Here is a 15949-nt window from a genome sequence, read left to right on the forward strand (position 1 = left end):
TTTAAAGGAGCTTTCAGGGCATCTCTGTTTCTCTTCTTCATCATTCCCCAGCTGAAGTAATGTTATTGTAGCCCTGAATGGATGTTGCTTTTTCACTGTGTGGGGCTACCTGGCCACTAGTCTGAAGCTTGGTCTCTGTTGACTTTTCATTCTCTAGAGGAGCTTGCAGCTTCACTGAACCTGCATTCCTCTCTGCCTGCAGCAATAAGGGAGATGCACTTGACAGGAGAGATTTCTCCCCCTTCACTGCTTGCACAATCTCTTAGAACCAAGGCTGTCGCCTGTTCTTAATTATTGATATGTTGTTAGGGATATCTTATCCATTGCTTGTGAGAGCTGCTATATGACTGTGTAGCAGATAATATATTGTGCTTCCACCTGAACAGCTTGTTGTTGTGCAATCTGTCTATAGCAGGCCTTCAGTGCAAGACTTTTGATACAAAAGCAGCGTCTTTGCTACTTCATAAAATTGGAAAACACCTTATCTAATCTATGGTTGAGTCAAACCAACCCACAGATATTCCCTGCAAAATATTTCCTGGTATTTTGGCCTTGAGCTAGTGGCAGTTCCTGACAGTGGCAGTAGTACCTACACACCTCTGCAAGGTCCCCATTCCCCTGAAAGTAAGGCAGGATTTACGACATGAGATTTTAAATGTATTTTTTTTCTTTCCTGCTGTTGTACTGGCTTACACCTCTTATTGCCTTTTTAGCCTCAGGAATCCTTTTGAAAGAGATATTAGACTTGTGGAGGACTTTTTTTTTTTTTTTTTTTTTTTTCCCCCTGGTTGAAATTTAAAAGAAATATAAATTATTTATAAATTGACAACACAAAATGAACAGTATAGGCATACATACTGCAGACATTGTTTTCTATAGACAGAATTTTTTTAAGTGCACTTTTTATGAAAGCTGTTTGTAAACTGTAAAGGGTATAGTGCTTTCTCTGAACTTAAGTTTTAAGCCTCAGACTTTAATGTTCATATAAAAAAGCATGGTTAAGAGGTGTCTACAAAAAAGCTTCTAAAATACTACTTATTTTGATTTGAGGTACTAAAAATGCATTAAAATATCCATCTCTTTTTCAGAATAAATCTGAAAAGAAAAAAAAATAATAATGAATTCAGTGCTTATTCCCTGACCTTCTAATGGTGTATTTAAAAAAGATTTACCTTTTTGTTTATGATATACATCAGCGTGACTATATTTTTCAGTTCTCTGCTTGCTCCCAAGTGATATTCTGGCACTGAAAGCTGGGAAACTTGGCAGGCTCCTTTTCCCTTCTGTCTTTTCTGTTTCCATTTCTACTGAAAGGTAGAAAGTCATTTAGCAAATTTTGCCTTTCATGGGAGTAATTACCTACAATGTCTCAAGACTTAAGAAAGGAGTAGAAATGTCCACCCTGTTGTTTGAGAAGCTGGTCAGATCCAGAGGAGAGAGAGAATACAAACAAACAAACAAACCAGAAACAAAAACAAAACAAACAAACAAACAAACAAACAAAAAAAAACAACAGAATGGGCTTGGAGTCAGACACCATTTTGCATGTAGGTAGAGTATATGACAAATGTGGGAGAGATTTGAGCAAAACTGAAAAACAGAAGGCAAGGTAATGGTATGGCAGTATATGGACCATGTAGCCAAAATGACTTACTGTTCTCTTCTATTAAAAAACAAACAAACATTAAAATGAATAAATCTGCAGTGCTCACAGAGTAGCTCCCACTTTCTGACTAAGGAATTAGCAGAAGTGGATGCCCAAGTGAAAAGATGAAGATAACAGTCTCTTAGAAAGCATGCAATGTTTTTAATCTTCAGATATGTCAAGGTTGAAGGGTATACGTAAAAGGATTTGTTTTTTCTTTTTTTTTTTTTTTAAACTGTGTTCAGTTGTGTGTGTGTAAGATTGTGTAGCTCTGGTGCAAGAGAAACTCTGCAAAACCTTTTTGTATCTGGTTTTTTTTACTTTTTATTTTTCTCCAAGACTGGCCTAAAAAGCTTGCTGACAATGTCCCAGTAGTGTATGAATAAAAGCTGCTGTGGAAAACAAACTGGCAGCTTTCTCCTAAACATTGTGTAAGCATGCAGTACATACTACACATCGAAGGTAGAGTGTACCTATTTTTACAGTACCAATCTGACTGTTCAGAAAGAAAGCAATTTTGAATTTAAGAGCTCCAGCCACAGGTACATTTGCAGGGCCTGGTAAGTGTAGGAAATTGTGGATGGATTTAAATATAGAGAAGAGAGAAAGAAGGAAAGAGAAATAGAGGAAGAGAGAGAGAGAAGAGATAACAAGAACAGTGAGATGTTATACTGGGTGTGGCTGGGACAGAGTTAATTCTCACCAAAACAGGCCATATACAGGTTTAGCTTTGGGACCAAAACAATGCTGATAGAACACAGGTGTGTTAGCTGTGTCTGAATGCAAGCTGTGCAGTGCCAAGGCCTTCTGTGTTTCTCGTTTCATCCCCCCGGTGAGTAGTTGGGCAGTGCACAAGAGGCTGAGGGAGGACACAGCCAAGCAGATTACTCGAATTAACCAAAGAGATACTCTATCCCATATAACAACGTCATGCTCAGCAACAAAAAAGGGAAGGGTTTAGGGAAGGTGGCCATCTTTCCTCTTGCCTTTACACTGCTTATTTTGTTTTCTTTCTCTCTTCTTCCACTTCTCTGTCACTTACTAAACAAATTTTCTCTTGCCCCATGTTTTCTTTCTTTCATTTTTCCTTTCCTTTCTGCCAACCCAGAGAGAGAGTGATGGGGGGAGTGAGAAAGTGGCCTTGGGGTCCTGAGTTACCTACTTGGGTTAACCCACCCACAAAAGATTTGAATTCCTCAAAGAAAATTAGTCACAAGATCTAGCACTTCGATGAAGAAGCTGTTCCATTAAAGAAATTAGCAAGTTGGTTGGATATCAACAACAGTATAACAGTAACAGCAATAAACACTTCAAGACTGTAAGAAACTTTGCAAATCATCTAAAGAGCTGAAGAGTTCAGATCTAAAATAAATAAATAAATAAATAAATAAATAAATTGAAAAACATTTTGGTAAAGAAAGTACAGCTATAGAGATGTACCAGGCTTGTATGAATGCTAAAGGTATACTTGCAGGAATATTTAGTATCACAAGAAAATGTTTTAAAACAATTAAGAAAGGTTTTATGATGAGACTCAACCTGACAGTATTGTTAATCAAAATAATAAACTCAGAAATACTTTTCAGTTCTTTTATTATATGCAAGTGGTAAAACTGGAGTGTCTTATAAGAATATTATTTGGATTTATTTCTTGCTTTAAAGTACAAACTTCAAAATGAAGTCTGAAATGATTCAGAGATTTCTTTGTACCAAAATAAGACTGGCAATCAGTAAGCAATTAAACATACTTAAAACAGCTACAAAATCTGAAATACACTTTATACTTCCATGAGAGTTAAAAATATTTTTGTACAGCTTATCCTGAAACACAGATGTCTGAACCTATGCTAGGTTGAGAGGATTGGATATTTGGAATACTTTAAAGATTTGCTTTCTCCAGAACTTGCTATTAGAAAATATGTATTATGTTTTGGAGTGATAATATGTATTAAGATCCTGCATTACTGCAAAAAGAATGGTAGCTGAAGTAGGCAACTATCACAGAAACTAGAGGACTTTTGTTCTTGATGATATTGATCCTTAACTGCAGTTTAAATATGATTCTGTGGGTTTAAGACTTTAAAAGCAAACAGTATTCTGCAAGTGGCTTGTTGTTAAGTACTAACAAAAAGGTGAAATGAGTGAAAACTTAATATTTCAGATTTCATATATAGTCACACTTGGTGTTTATTCATTTCAGTACTGTTGAGTCATTATGGTAGTTCTTGGATTACTTTTTGATTCTGACAAGGACAGAGTTGTTCACTGATCAATGAACAGAATATTATTTTTCATATCAATCAGAAAGGGCTCCACTTGGCATTTATACTAAATTTGGATGGTGAGGATTTTAATGGTTTTACATATTTTGCTATATAGTCTGAGCTGGAATGTCACAGAATTCCTAGAATCAGAAAATAAGGAATACTATAGTACAATAACTTTTAGAAACGTTTCTCAGTATGGCATATTCAAAGGAAAACTTTTTGCAGAAATTAAAATTGCTGAATAATATCAGGTAACAGAATACAGAAAAATCACCTGATTATTTAAAAACACATGGTGAATAATTTGAATAGTCAGCATGAACTCTAAGCCTTAAGCAACAGCAGATGCCTGTCAGTCCTGATCTAACTTTACACACTGGCACACAGTTAAGACCTTTTGTGAATAGTTCAAGAGTCTATAGTTAAATTCTATTTAAATGTTGGAAAGTTACGGCTTATAAGCCTCCAAAAGACATAAATTTTGAATTTGTTCACTCTACAGGAGGTCCATGTGATTTGTCAAGTATGAACATTGCAAAAATGTTTCATTTCTTATGTAAATTAAAGATAATAGCATTTATTTTGCTAATCAAAGGAGAAAAAGGTAAGCTTTCCCCCTTATAAAGTGCATTTTAGCAAATAAACTAATATATGGATTTGAAGCTATTAATTTCAATTAGCCAAGCTGACTTTCTGAGGGTCTCTGCAATCTTAATGTTATCAAAACAAGATTTAGCTGTCTGTCACAACGGAAAAGTAGATCAGGATCTCCCAGTATTTCTGCTAATGGTATTGGCCTAAGTAATAGGGGGCTGCAAGGGAAGTAGGAGATTTGTAGCCAGACCTGGCTTCCTTGATCATTTGACAGCCAAGCCTAACCTCGTATTGAGTAGCTTCTAATAGAAGAGGAAGGAAAGCGGGGCAGAGTGGAAAAATTGTCAGGTTGAAAAATACAAAATCAACTATTTCTCTCCCAAATCAAGAGGATAGTCTTGCTAAAACTAGAAATATATATATTTCTAGTTTATTGTGACAATGAGGAACTTTTAGTAGACGTCTCCTTCAGGACTCATAAAAAAAAAAAAAAAAAAAAAGAGGCACCATGTTTTGTCTAAATTCTTTAAATACTGGTGATAGTTGTAAGAGGTTAGCAAGTTATTTTTATGGTATTCAGTGGTAATTTCACTGCTAGGTGAGTTTAATATCTCTAAGACAAAAAGGAGATTCCTTCTGGCTAATAAAGAAGAAAGAAGGTAAGATGTTCAGATAAAAGCCTTAGAAGAAATTAATGCCATTAGGACCAGCACTGTTGAAACTGGCAAAGCAAAACCTGAATGTGTAACCTGAATGATTATGGTACTTTCTTAAGAACTTTTTGTAACGAGCAGTTTTTAAGAAAATGCATTTTTTAGGTAAATGTTTGCCTTAGTGTGAGTATAATTAGAGGTATTTGGGGCAGTGAATGAAGTTAGCAACCAGCTGTGCACAGTTTGATTTCAAGTCTTACTGCATTTATTCTTAGTTGTCTATTTGCATGCTCTAATACTGGGGGCATAAGAAATCAAATAAATAGCTGTGTTATCAGATACTTTAGTGATGGGTTCCTATGCATTCCACTATTGAGAAAAATCTGCTTATTTGACCTCAGTTTTGATGTATAGCACAATGGCATCATGAAACTTTTTCTGACATCGTCCCATCAGCGATACAGCACTTTTGTGAGCTCTCTGATTTTGCATTTCCTTCAAAGCTGAACAGACTAGCAGTGCTAGCATAACTAAACTAACCCTGACAAAGCATTGCTTTTCCTACACATACCCCATGCCTACTGATAATGAATTATAACTCTGAACTACTTTTTCACTTCTAATGTGAATCATGGAAAGAGAGTGGATCACTCACAGCAGTGAGCATGCTAATTTGATGCCCTGTCTTTGCCCCCATGTTTAACTTACCTTATGGAGGATGGTATTTCATGAACAAGCTTAAGGGACTCCCCCACATCTACATTCATGTGGCAATGGCTTTTGAGTTATTTAACATGAAATTCTGGACTGCATCCCTATGGCATCTTCCCCACAGAGGGTTTTTTTTTTTGAGAAAATTTTTTTTGTACATCTCTTGCCTCCCTGCTGATTACAATAGGAGAATATAAGGGCTATTTCTGTTGCAACTCACTGATAAGGTATCTTCTGATTTCACATAATTTCTCTTGTTGATCTCTCTTATGACTATGAGAACGCCAATCTCTCCAATGTTATTCATAGCAGGTTTTTATACTTTTGTGGTAACATTATGAATAATAATGGAACTAGGTAAAAGCTCCATATATACATATATATGATATATACATTTTTCAGAGTATTTATTAGATATTGTCTTGCCTTCTTGAGAAAGACTAAAATAAAGGAAATATTGGTGAGGAATACATAAAAGGCAACAGGAGAAACTACAGGTAAATATTTTCATTATAGTTAACATAATAATGGCTTGATAATCTATTGGGAAAAAGCTATCGAGACACAGAGCAGCATCATTACACAGCTGTACTAAGGGTAGAAAACCTTAGGTCAGAGATATGAAAGGATAAAGGTAAATGGATTATCAGCCTGATGACAGGGAGATATAGCATGAAAGAGAATTATGGCAGAAAGAGAATAGTCAGGTTCTTATGGCTAAAGGTGCATATTAACTGACCTGAAATGAACCTTTAAAAAAATAGTTGCAAGGAAAGATTACGGTATAGATAGGGGAAAATTTGAAAACATACTCTTTTTCTCCCTTCACAATCTATGTTTTGTATTTTTGAGCAACAGAAAAAATACCTTTGCTTTGAAAAGACTTTTCCTGAGTCACTTTAATCAGTTGCTGTCACAGCCTTGTTCAGGATAAGGATTTTCAGCTGCAAATTTAGTCTATCATATCACCATGGTAAGCAAGTGTAACCCAAAGAGTAAGTCTGAAGGTAAGAGGACTGCCTGTTTTATCCAAGGAAAGCTACAGGCAGGAAGTCCTGTTACCCCACTGCATTTGTGATGGATAAAAGAAAGGTTTTATCTGTAACCAGAACAGAAGATAAGGGATGAAGGGTTTTTGTTTGCTTTGGTTTGCTTGTTTTCTTCCCTTTTCTGTTATCTTTTTTTTTTCTCTCTTTTTTTTTTTTTTTTTTTTTACTATAAGTGATGAATACTAACATAATTTAATATTCTTGTCACCTCTTTAAATTTAGGCAACTTTTCCAAAAGCATAATACACCACAACTTTCTTTAACATTTCTTGTTGTTCCTGTTGTTTTCATAGCTGTGAATTCCTGACAAATGTTTGTAAAGTAGAAAGCAGAAATTTATATTTTATTGCCACCTCATTTTTAACATACATTTGGAATTTATTTCTTAGCCATTTTAAAAACACTGGTATAAGGCATCATAAATGTTCTTAGGCTGTGTTATGCCTTCTGAGATGCTTGAAAGATAAAAGCATAGACTGAATAGTTATGGTGAATAGGAAATTCACATGTTCAAAGCTTCCTTCCTAATAAAAAGAGAACTTTATAAAAGATACTTAGGACATTTTTGACTAATTCTTTTGGGGAGTTAAATACCCTATGAAGGTTACTCAAGCTCTGCAAAGATACAAAATCATGGAGAGTTCTTATCTGATAAAATAAAAAACATTTATCTGAGCCTTTTATGAAAGGCTATAGACTGAGAGTATTGATGTTTTTGATAGATGAAATGCTCCCAAACCAGCTCATCCCAATATGACTCATCAGAGTGAGACTTTGTACAAACAAGAAGTTCCCTTGGGTTTTAAACTTTCAACTGGGTGATTAACTGACAAATCTAAAATCCAGATTCTCAACATAGAGAAACTCTGTAAGGTCAAATTAATGAAGCAACCATTCCCTTAGATTGCTTTTAACGTTAAACCAGCATTTCAACAAAAATGCTCTGATAAAAGTGGCAGAGCCTTTTCCATTACTCATTTGAACACTTTCACTAGTATGTGTTTTTTATGGACTTCAGAGAAAATAAGTGTGCCCCTGCTTGGAGAATTAAAAGTTCATGAGGGCCATGCTCAAAATAATGAATTTACTTCTCTTGTTAGTGTTCCACAAATACTTATATCTTTCCTATTTTTATTCACGCTGACTACAAAGTCTTGAAGGGATCTTTAGGTACCCAAATGAATGATAATATGCTTAGTGAGACTGAGGATGTAAACAGCTGGCATGTTTTGTTTTGTTTGTTTTTTGTCTGTTGTGTGAGTGAGATCTTGTGGATGTGAAAAGGTTATCTGGTGGTAGAATTATAGGCCATTAAGGTCTCTGAGCATTTGAGATCAAAGTCTTAATGAAGAACACTTTTGCCATGACCTTTCTGTATACAGAAATCAGAAAAGGGTAACAAAAATGCAGAGAGCCAAGAACTTCCAGGTGAAAATGGATTGTGTTAAGTTCACTGTATTCAGAAAGAAGAGCTGATACAGTAGCTGCATGTATTATTTAAATTAAGATAAATTTAATGTTTATATATCAAAAAGTATCACTAGAAGAGAGAATTATTGCAAACTCTGAAGCATCGTAGGACTTTGATTAAGGGTGGGGAAAGAGGTCAAAAATTAAAGAACTTGCTTTAAAATAATGCTGTGTGACTTTTAAAGGCCTAGATTATCAAATACATTAAAGTGAACTTAAATCCTGTTGACGTAGGTGTTATGTAAACACTTGTTTAAAAGTCAAGTCTGTGCCTAAATGTTTTTTTCCAACTAAATCAATGTTTTCTAAAACATTTTTTTTTCAACACATTCCAGTTCATCCTTAGCTTTCTCTCTGATTTGTTTTAGAAGAAAAGATTTCTTAGCATCAGGATTAAGAAATACTTTATCTGGATTCATAAATTCTTTGTGAAGTTGCTTGAAAGAAAACTTTGGTTCCACATTATGAAACCTGAATCCCTCTGGAATATGGTAACAGTTTTAATTCCCTCATTGCAGTCCCATCTCAGTTTGTCTGGGAAAGAATACCAAACTACGTTGCTTTTTATGTCACATTTGAAGGCTAACATAAAGACAGTTGACAAATTTATTTATTAATACCAAAAAACAGTTCACTTATGCAAGTCAGTTTCTGAAAGCTTCTGGGCATATTAGGATTAAATATAAATAATACCAAAGTCTAAATCTGATTAGCAGTTTTTCAGGGAAGGTATAGAATTTAAGCTTATTTTAGGGGGTTGGCAGAAGAGTTATTGGCCATAATCATTATTAGCATCTCTAGCTTCTTTTAGTATACTGCAATCCCAATGGTGTTACTGTGGGCATCAGCACACAAAACTAAATTAGTAAAGGCTGTACATGCTAGCCAAAAAACTAGCATGATCTGTCTGTCACATCTGAGCTGTCTTTGAAAGAATTTCTTCAATGCAGCATACTTAATTTGTTTGTTTTTGTTTTAAAAGGTGTCATGCTGAGAGCAAATTAGAATAGGTGAGGCCAGAGGCAGAGCTGTGTTTTGGAGAAGAAAACAACATCTTGGTGTCTCAGCTCTGCTGCCTCTCCCAGCCCAATGAAGGGGCTCAGTGGTAGCACAGCTTATTTCCACATAGCCACGTCCACCTGGGAGGGATTAAGCCAGGGATATAGACAACATCTGTTGCCCCAAATTTGGTCCTTGGGTGACTGCCTCATTATCAGCAGGCTGCATGTTTCTGTTAGGACAGAGCAGGTTGGTGAGCTTGTTTGTGCTGTGAAATGTGCAAAGGTAGAATACAACTGTATTAGTTGCCGCTGTGCTCATTCCAATTTTATAGCCATTGTTCTCCAAGAAATACTTTTTTTGGGGTTGCCTGAGAAAGTGTGGGGTCAACTGATAAGTGTGATTCAACATGAAGTAATCACAAATGCAAGGCTCAGAGATACCCTGTTTGTTCCAGTCCTATCAGTAGCCTCATGACAATTTGTTAATATGTGAACGAAAGGTAAAGTTCTTCAATATTAGAGACCTAGGCAATAGAGAGAAATATGCGTTAATAGAAGTGTACACGTTTGCCTGATATTTTAGGATATCCAACCTAAATATCCCCCAGCTGAGCTGGAACACTTTCAAAATGTTGGGTGAAAAATGAACCTCTGTATATACATCCATGAACACTCTTCAATAAAATAAATTATAGAAAAATTACAGTTTAGTGTGTCTTGTGACACAGAAGAGGAGTTTCTTCACTGATCTTCCAACTGCATTTGGGCTTTTGACAATTAATTTGCTAAAGCTCTTATCAAGGAGTGGCCAATGTTTTCTAAATTTAGACTGTCTGTTTTCTTATATAGGGGTGTTGCTGTTTTTTCCTGCCAGTAATCTCAGACTGTATCAAGTTCAAACAAGTAGAGAAAAGAAGGGGGAGATAGTAGAAGAAAATTCTACTAAATACAGGTCTGTCATAATTAATAGTGAGGCTATAATATGCAGAACTGTTACCAAACTCTGTTACCATAATTCGTTGCAACGGCTCAGAGATCAGTACAAGACAGATAAAAGTACAAAAAAGTAAGCATTTACACAGCAGGTAGGGAACGTTTTTGAATTCATTGCCACAGAAGTCTGGTTTGGCAGTGTAAGCAGATTCAAAAAAATTTGAGAAATTTATGGGCAACAGATCCAAAGACTGCATAGACACTAAAGAGAACAAGAGACGTGCCCTCCAGCATCCCCATGGGATGATTATGGCTGGTGGCGGAGCACAGGGATGGACTATGGGCAGTGGCCATGCTCATGTGCTTTCCCTGAGCAGCCAGTCCAGTTGTTGCTGTCAGCAGCAGCATGCTGGCCTGGGTGTTTGAGCATGTCTCATGTTCTTAACTCACTTCTGCCTGACTTATAAATTGTTTAGACCAGAGTGTCTCAAAGCTTTTCAGCAGTGAAGGCAAGATTTAGTTCTGCAGCTGTGACAGTTGCTGCTTTAGGCAGCATTCTCCCGAGACTGGTGAGATGGAGCAAGGTCTGCGCCCAGCCACCACGATGTGCTGACCACAGGCCAGCTGCCCAGGGATGGCTGTGCTGCTGCTGCTGAGCCCACACAGGGCAGATCTGTTAATTAAGGGATGGTTTCTGTGCTGCCACCTTGTCACCCAGAGGATGTAGACCTGCCTCTCTAACTGCTCTGCGTAGGACTGCCGTTGGTATACCAAGATGTGACAAAGCTCCTTGAATAATTTAGATCTAAGGCTCCATTTTCTAGTTATTTGTTATCCTATGGGTTTTTCTCTAGGATATGCCATCTAAGTTCAATTTAAAATGTACGTTTCATAAATTACCACTGCACAGAAGTTGCTTTAACGTGCCATTTATGAAGGTAATGGTTTACATTGTAGCAGAAGTGTTTCAGAGTTTCCACTCCTGGGATTACGGATTCACAGTAAAGTGGTAAACGGGGAACGATGAGGAGTTTGCTAGAAAATTGAACACATCCACTTTAACAAATCAAAGCAAATCACACCTTAATGTTGTGAATTGTGTGGGACAATTTTTCTGGAACAATGTGGACATCTAGATTTCCTGCTAGTGTTAAGCAGAAAGGAGGTATGTGTATTGTGTGTACATGTCTATTTAGATATCAGTGCTTGAAAGCACACTTAGGAAGAATACTGTGACATATTTACAGTTAAATATAAATAAGGCCCATTACACCAATAGTTCTTAATCCATGATTTAAAATTATGTGAATGTTGTAATATTCCCTGACTAGGGAAGAGATTGTCCTCTTGTACTGGGCACTGGTGAGGCTGTACCTCAAGTATGGCGTTCAGTTTTGAGCACCTTACTACAAGAAGGAAGTCAAGCTGCTGGAATGCATTCGGAGAAGAGCAAGGAAGCTGATGAAGGGAATAGAAAACAAGATGCATAAGGAGCATCTGAGAGAACTAGGGTCATTTAGTAGAGAAAAGGAGGCTGAGTGGAGACCTTACCACTTTCTGTTACTACCTGAAAGGCAGTTGCAGTAAGGAGGGTGTCAGTCTTTTTTCTCAGGTGACCAGTCATAGAACGTGAGGCAATGGCCTCAACTTGTGCCAAGGGAGGTTTAGATTAGGTATCAGGAAGTATCTCTTTATGGAGAGGGTTGTGAGGCATTGGAATAGGCTGCCCAGAGAAGTGGTAGAGTCCCCGTCTCTGGAGGTGCTTAAGAGCATGTGGTGCTGAGGGACATGGTTTAGTGATGGACTTGGAAACATTAGGCGATGGTTGGGCTTGATGGTTTTAAGGATCTTTTCCAACTTAAATGATTCTATGATTCTGTGTGATTTATTATTTATTTTTAAGTTATTAAAGTCAGTGTCAGAGAACAGCCAACAGTAACAAGTACAGTAATAATTTAATAAGTTGTCATCCAAATGTTACTGAAATCTATATAGAACTCTGGTGCTTCTCAAGAGAAAAATAATGTCTGGCCTTTTTACCAAAGAAAAATAGTAATAGAAGACATATAGCAGTGAGTGCATTTCAGAAAATTTCGCTTTGTCTGTACGTTGTATAATTAAAAAATAAAATAAAATAAAATAAAATAAAATAAAATAAAATAAAATAAAATAAAATAAAATAAAATAAAATAAAAATGTTGTTGCAGGTATTAGGCCTATTCCGTGTGTAAGGCTGCATTTTAGCAAAATGTCTCTGTTTGGGTATTTAGACTTAAGTCTTATTCTTAACACTCATATTTAATAGGTTGTAGACACCTTAAATTAATCAAATTAAGTATTTCTTCAGTAAGACTAGAAACTAAGTAGGCATTTGATGGTTTTTATAAAAGTACTTCATATTTGTTTTATTATTTAGTCATAAAAGTGCATACTTTGATAAGAAAAAAAAAAAATAGTAACATTCTGCTACCAAATAAATTGTAAATCTAGAACTGCTACTGACTGAAATTACTTAAGTAGTGCAGCCAAAAGAAAGGAATCGATATTTGGGTTGTAATGTTCCAAGCTACCAGATAGAAGAAGCATAACTGAATCTGCAGGCTGTGTATATCTTGCTTTAGTGACTAGTATCTAAAGACCTGGGATGCTACATCTGTTTGTGAGATGGGATTCAGTAAGCCATCTTTTCATTTCTAATCGTGGACTTATCCTTTTGGTGGTTTCCCTCACGTAAATTTGAAAGTGCAATTTGTTACATACAGGCAAAGACTGTGTACAAGAAATACATACTTGCTGCTGTCTTAGGCAAATCTTTTGAACTGGAGAGCTTCTTGAGAATTTTTGGGAAAGAGTTAAATACCAGTTGCCAGTGGAAAGATGTATGGGAAGCTATAAGACAGTCATTTCCCTTCTCTGCTGTGTCCTTAACTTGGCTAACAGGTTATCGCTGTCAGTGCTTTGCCTTTGGTCTGACGTGAGGTCACCAGGTAAAAGAGGAAAGGTTTCACTGAAAGGAAGTCCAGGATTTTAAGTCAAATCTTATATTGCTTGTGATAATGTGTGTAAAATAAACAATTATTCAAGGGAAGCATGCAGAAAGGGTGGAAAAGGGGATGAGCTGTGACACAGTGCAGCAACAGAAATAAATTTAGATTGTGTGTAAGATGCATTACTTTGCAACTGACATGCCTGGTTCAGGAAAAGCACTCAGTACATGCAAGTACACTTGTGAATGTGAATAGCCTAAATAATTTAAGAATCCGTTTACAAACCACTTACATCCACCTCAGCCTGCTCGCATGATTTCTGTTGCCTGTCAGGTGCACAAGACCGTGCTACTCATCACACAGAGAGCTGTTTTCACACAGCTTGCCAAATGTCTTGCCAAACTGTGTACCCTGAAATATCATTAGCACTTTTGTTTATGTATTTATTTAGGGAAGACCTTGGCCTTTTCCAATACCATTCTGTTTACTTATTTGTTCCTCTTCTTTTTCCTGCCTGTTCCTGCGCTTCAGTAGTTCATGTCTGGTACTAGACGGTAAAGTTGCAATAGATGCTTGTTATATCCAGTAACTCAAATGATTACTAAGTATTCTGTGATAACAGAGTATCATCCACAAGTTACTGTTGCTGATACATAATATTTCACATACATACTACATGTATCTGATTAAATGTATTGCCTTGGATCCAACAGGCCAGAACCAGTATTGTGGACAAAGGATGGTGGAGAACTACCAGATCCCGAGAGAATGGTTGTCAACGGCAGGGTCCTAAGCATCAGTTTCCTGAACAAAACAGACAATGGCACATACCGATGTGAAGCAAAAAATCCCATTGGCCGAAACAGCACAGAATATGTCCTGATAGTACATGGTGAGTGTATTCCCTTTAGTTCTTTGGTGCATGTTACACATATGTAGCATTTCAGGAAAATAGAATTGGTTGCTTACGATCATTAAGGAAAGAACATCGGGAAAAAGGTGAAAGTATAAGTACACTTTTATTGATGCTATTCTCTAGTTGTTGTTAGTATGTTTACTTCCTTCTTTTGGCATGCCTCTCTTCATACAGGTTAAACAAAATATGTTCACTAAGGTTGTGAACTTTTTACTAAATAAACATCTGTAAAAATATTTTGTTATACTTTGTAGGAGACAGAGGGATTTGACCAACCTCTTTTCAGTGGTTTGTGCGGACAGGACAAGGGGTAATGGCGACAAAATTGAGCACAGGAAGTTCCACACCAACATGTGAAAGAACTTCTTCACAGTGAGGGTGATGGAGCCCTGGAACAGGCTGCCCAGGGAGGTTATGGAGTCTCCTTCTCTGGAGATATTCAAGGCCTACCTAGACAGCCTGCCCTAAGGAACCTACTTTGGCAGGGCGGTTGGACCTGATGATCTTTCGAGGTCCCTTCCAACCCCTACAATTCTGTGATTCTGTGTTATGTTATGTAGTGTTTTATAAATACTTGCCTCGGGCACATATTGTTCAGCTAAAAGTGTTTATAAAAGGCTATATGAAGGGAAATTTGAAAATACCAGACAGAAGCCTTTTGACTTTTTTTTGTATAGACCACCAAAGACAGATTGTCAGATACTTCTCTTCACATAATTTATAGCTTGCTACTGATGAAATTCAGCTTATACAAGTTAGCTGATCATAGCATCTGGCTTAATTTTATAATCAATCCTCTTTTGAGAACATGTTCTGTCCTAAATTCAAGATACTTCTTCAAATGAAATTGATAATAGGAAGGTTCACATTAAATTTCAATTGATTTATTTTCCTTGATTAATTAGTGAACAGTATGTGTCACACTAAAAGAATACCAGGCTTTTATTTAAACAAGAAATAATTTGATATAACTCAGGCATAGGGGAAACTACAATAAAATGCTATCATTTAGCCTTAAGAAAACTTTATAAAATCTAGCAGTCTCAAAACATAAAGTTTGTCTTATCACAGATGTAACTATGATAATTCCTTGAAAATTAAGTTCTATAGTTTGAATTTTAACCTAACTGAATAAAGAGGTAAAGCTGCACTGCAATTCATCACAGTACTTTTTTCCCCTAGTTTTTACACAAAATCAACTTTTTATAACTATGGCAAAAATTAAGTGAAACAATCTAATACAAATTATAGTCTGTAAACTGAAATGGGAAGTACATAGGTTTTATTCTGCTCAGAGTTACTTCAGGCATAACAAATATATGTTTTTTGGTGTTTGCAAGCTCTCAAAAATATTTTTCACTTAAAGGCTTAACCTGACTCTTGGTATTTGGCAGAAAACTTCTAATAAATGCTACCTTCGTCTTTCAGTGATGAGATATTTCTTAGTGCTGTTGATGTGTGATTTATCAAAAGAACCCTCTAGATTACTTTTCATTTCTCTTAAACTTCACTATTAGTTTATGTAGCAGTAGTGACACAAGTAAGAAGGAAGCCTTTGAATGTGGACCATTGAGCCTGTACTGCTGTGTGAGTATTTCTCTATTAAAGACAAACAGAAAAACTAAACTCCCTAACATCTACTTACATTTATTACTACCAAAAAATATATATATTTTACATCCAAGAAATGGTGCTGTATTGTTTGTTGGCTGCATGCACTAGG

The 15949-nt window shown here is 36.3% G+C and overlaps 1 protein-coding gene across 4 annotated transcripts in view; it reads left to right on the top strand.

The window, feature by feature from the left end:
* Positions 1 to 15949, top strand: part of CADM2 (cell adhesion molecule 2) — a 679737-nt gene that overhangs the window by 588626 nt on the left and 75162 nt on the right. For all 4 annotated transcript variants that reach the window (XM_084528767.1, XM_084528769.1, XM_084528768.1 and 1 more), the window contains one exon: positions 14024 to 14202. In XM_084528767.1, the coding sequence (XP_084384893.1) occupies positions 14024 to 14202 (179 nt within the window). The remainder of the gene's footprint in view (positions 1 to 14023; positions 14203 to 15949) is intronic.

Source organism: Aythya ferina (genome assembly GCF_964211825.1).
Source record: "Aythya ferina genome assembly, chromosome: 1".
Taxonomy (NCBI): Eukaryota; Metazoa; Chordata; class Aves; order Anseriformes; family Anatidae; genus Aythya; species Aythya ferina.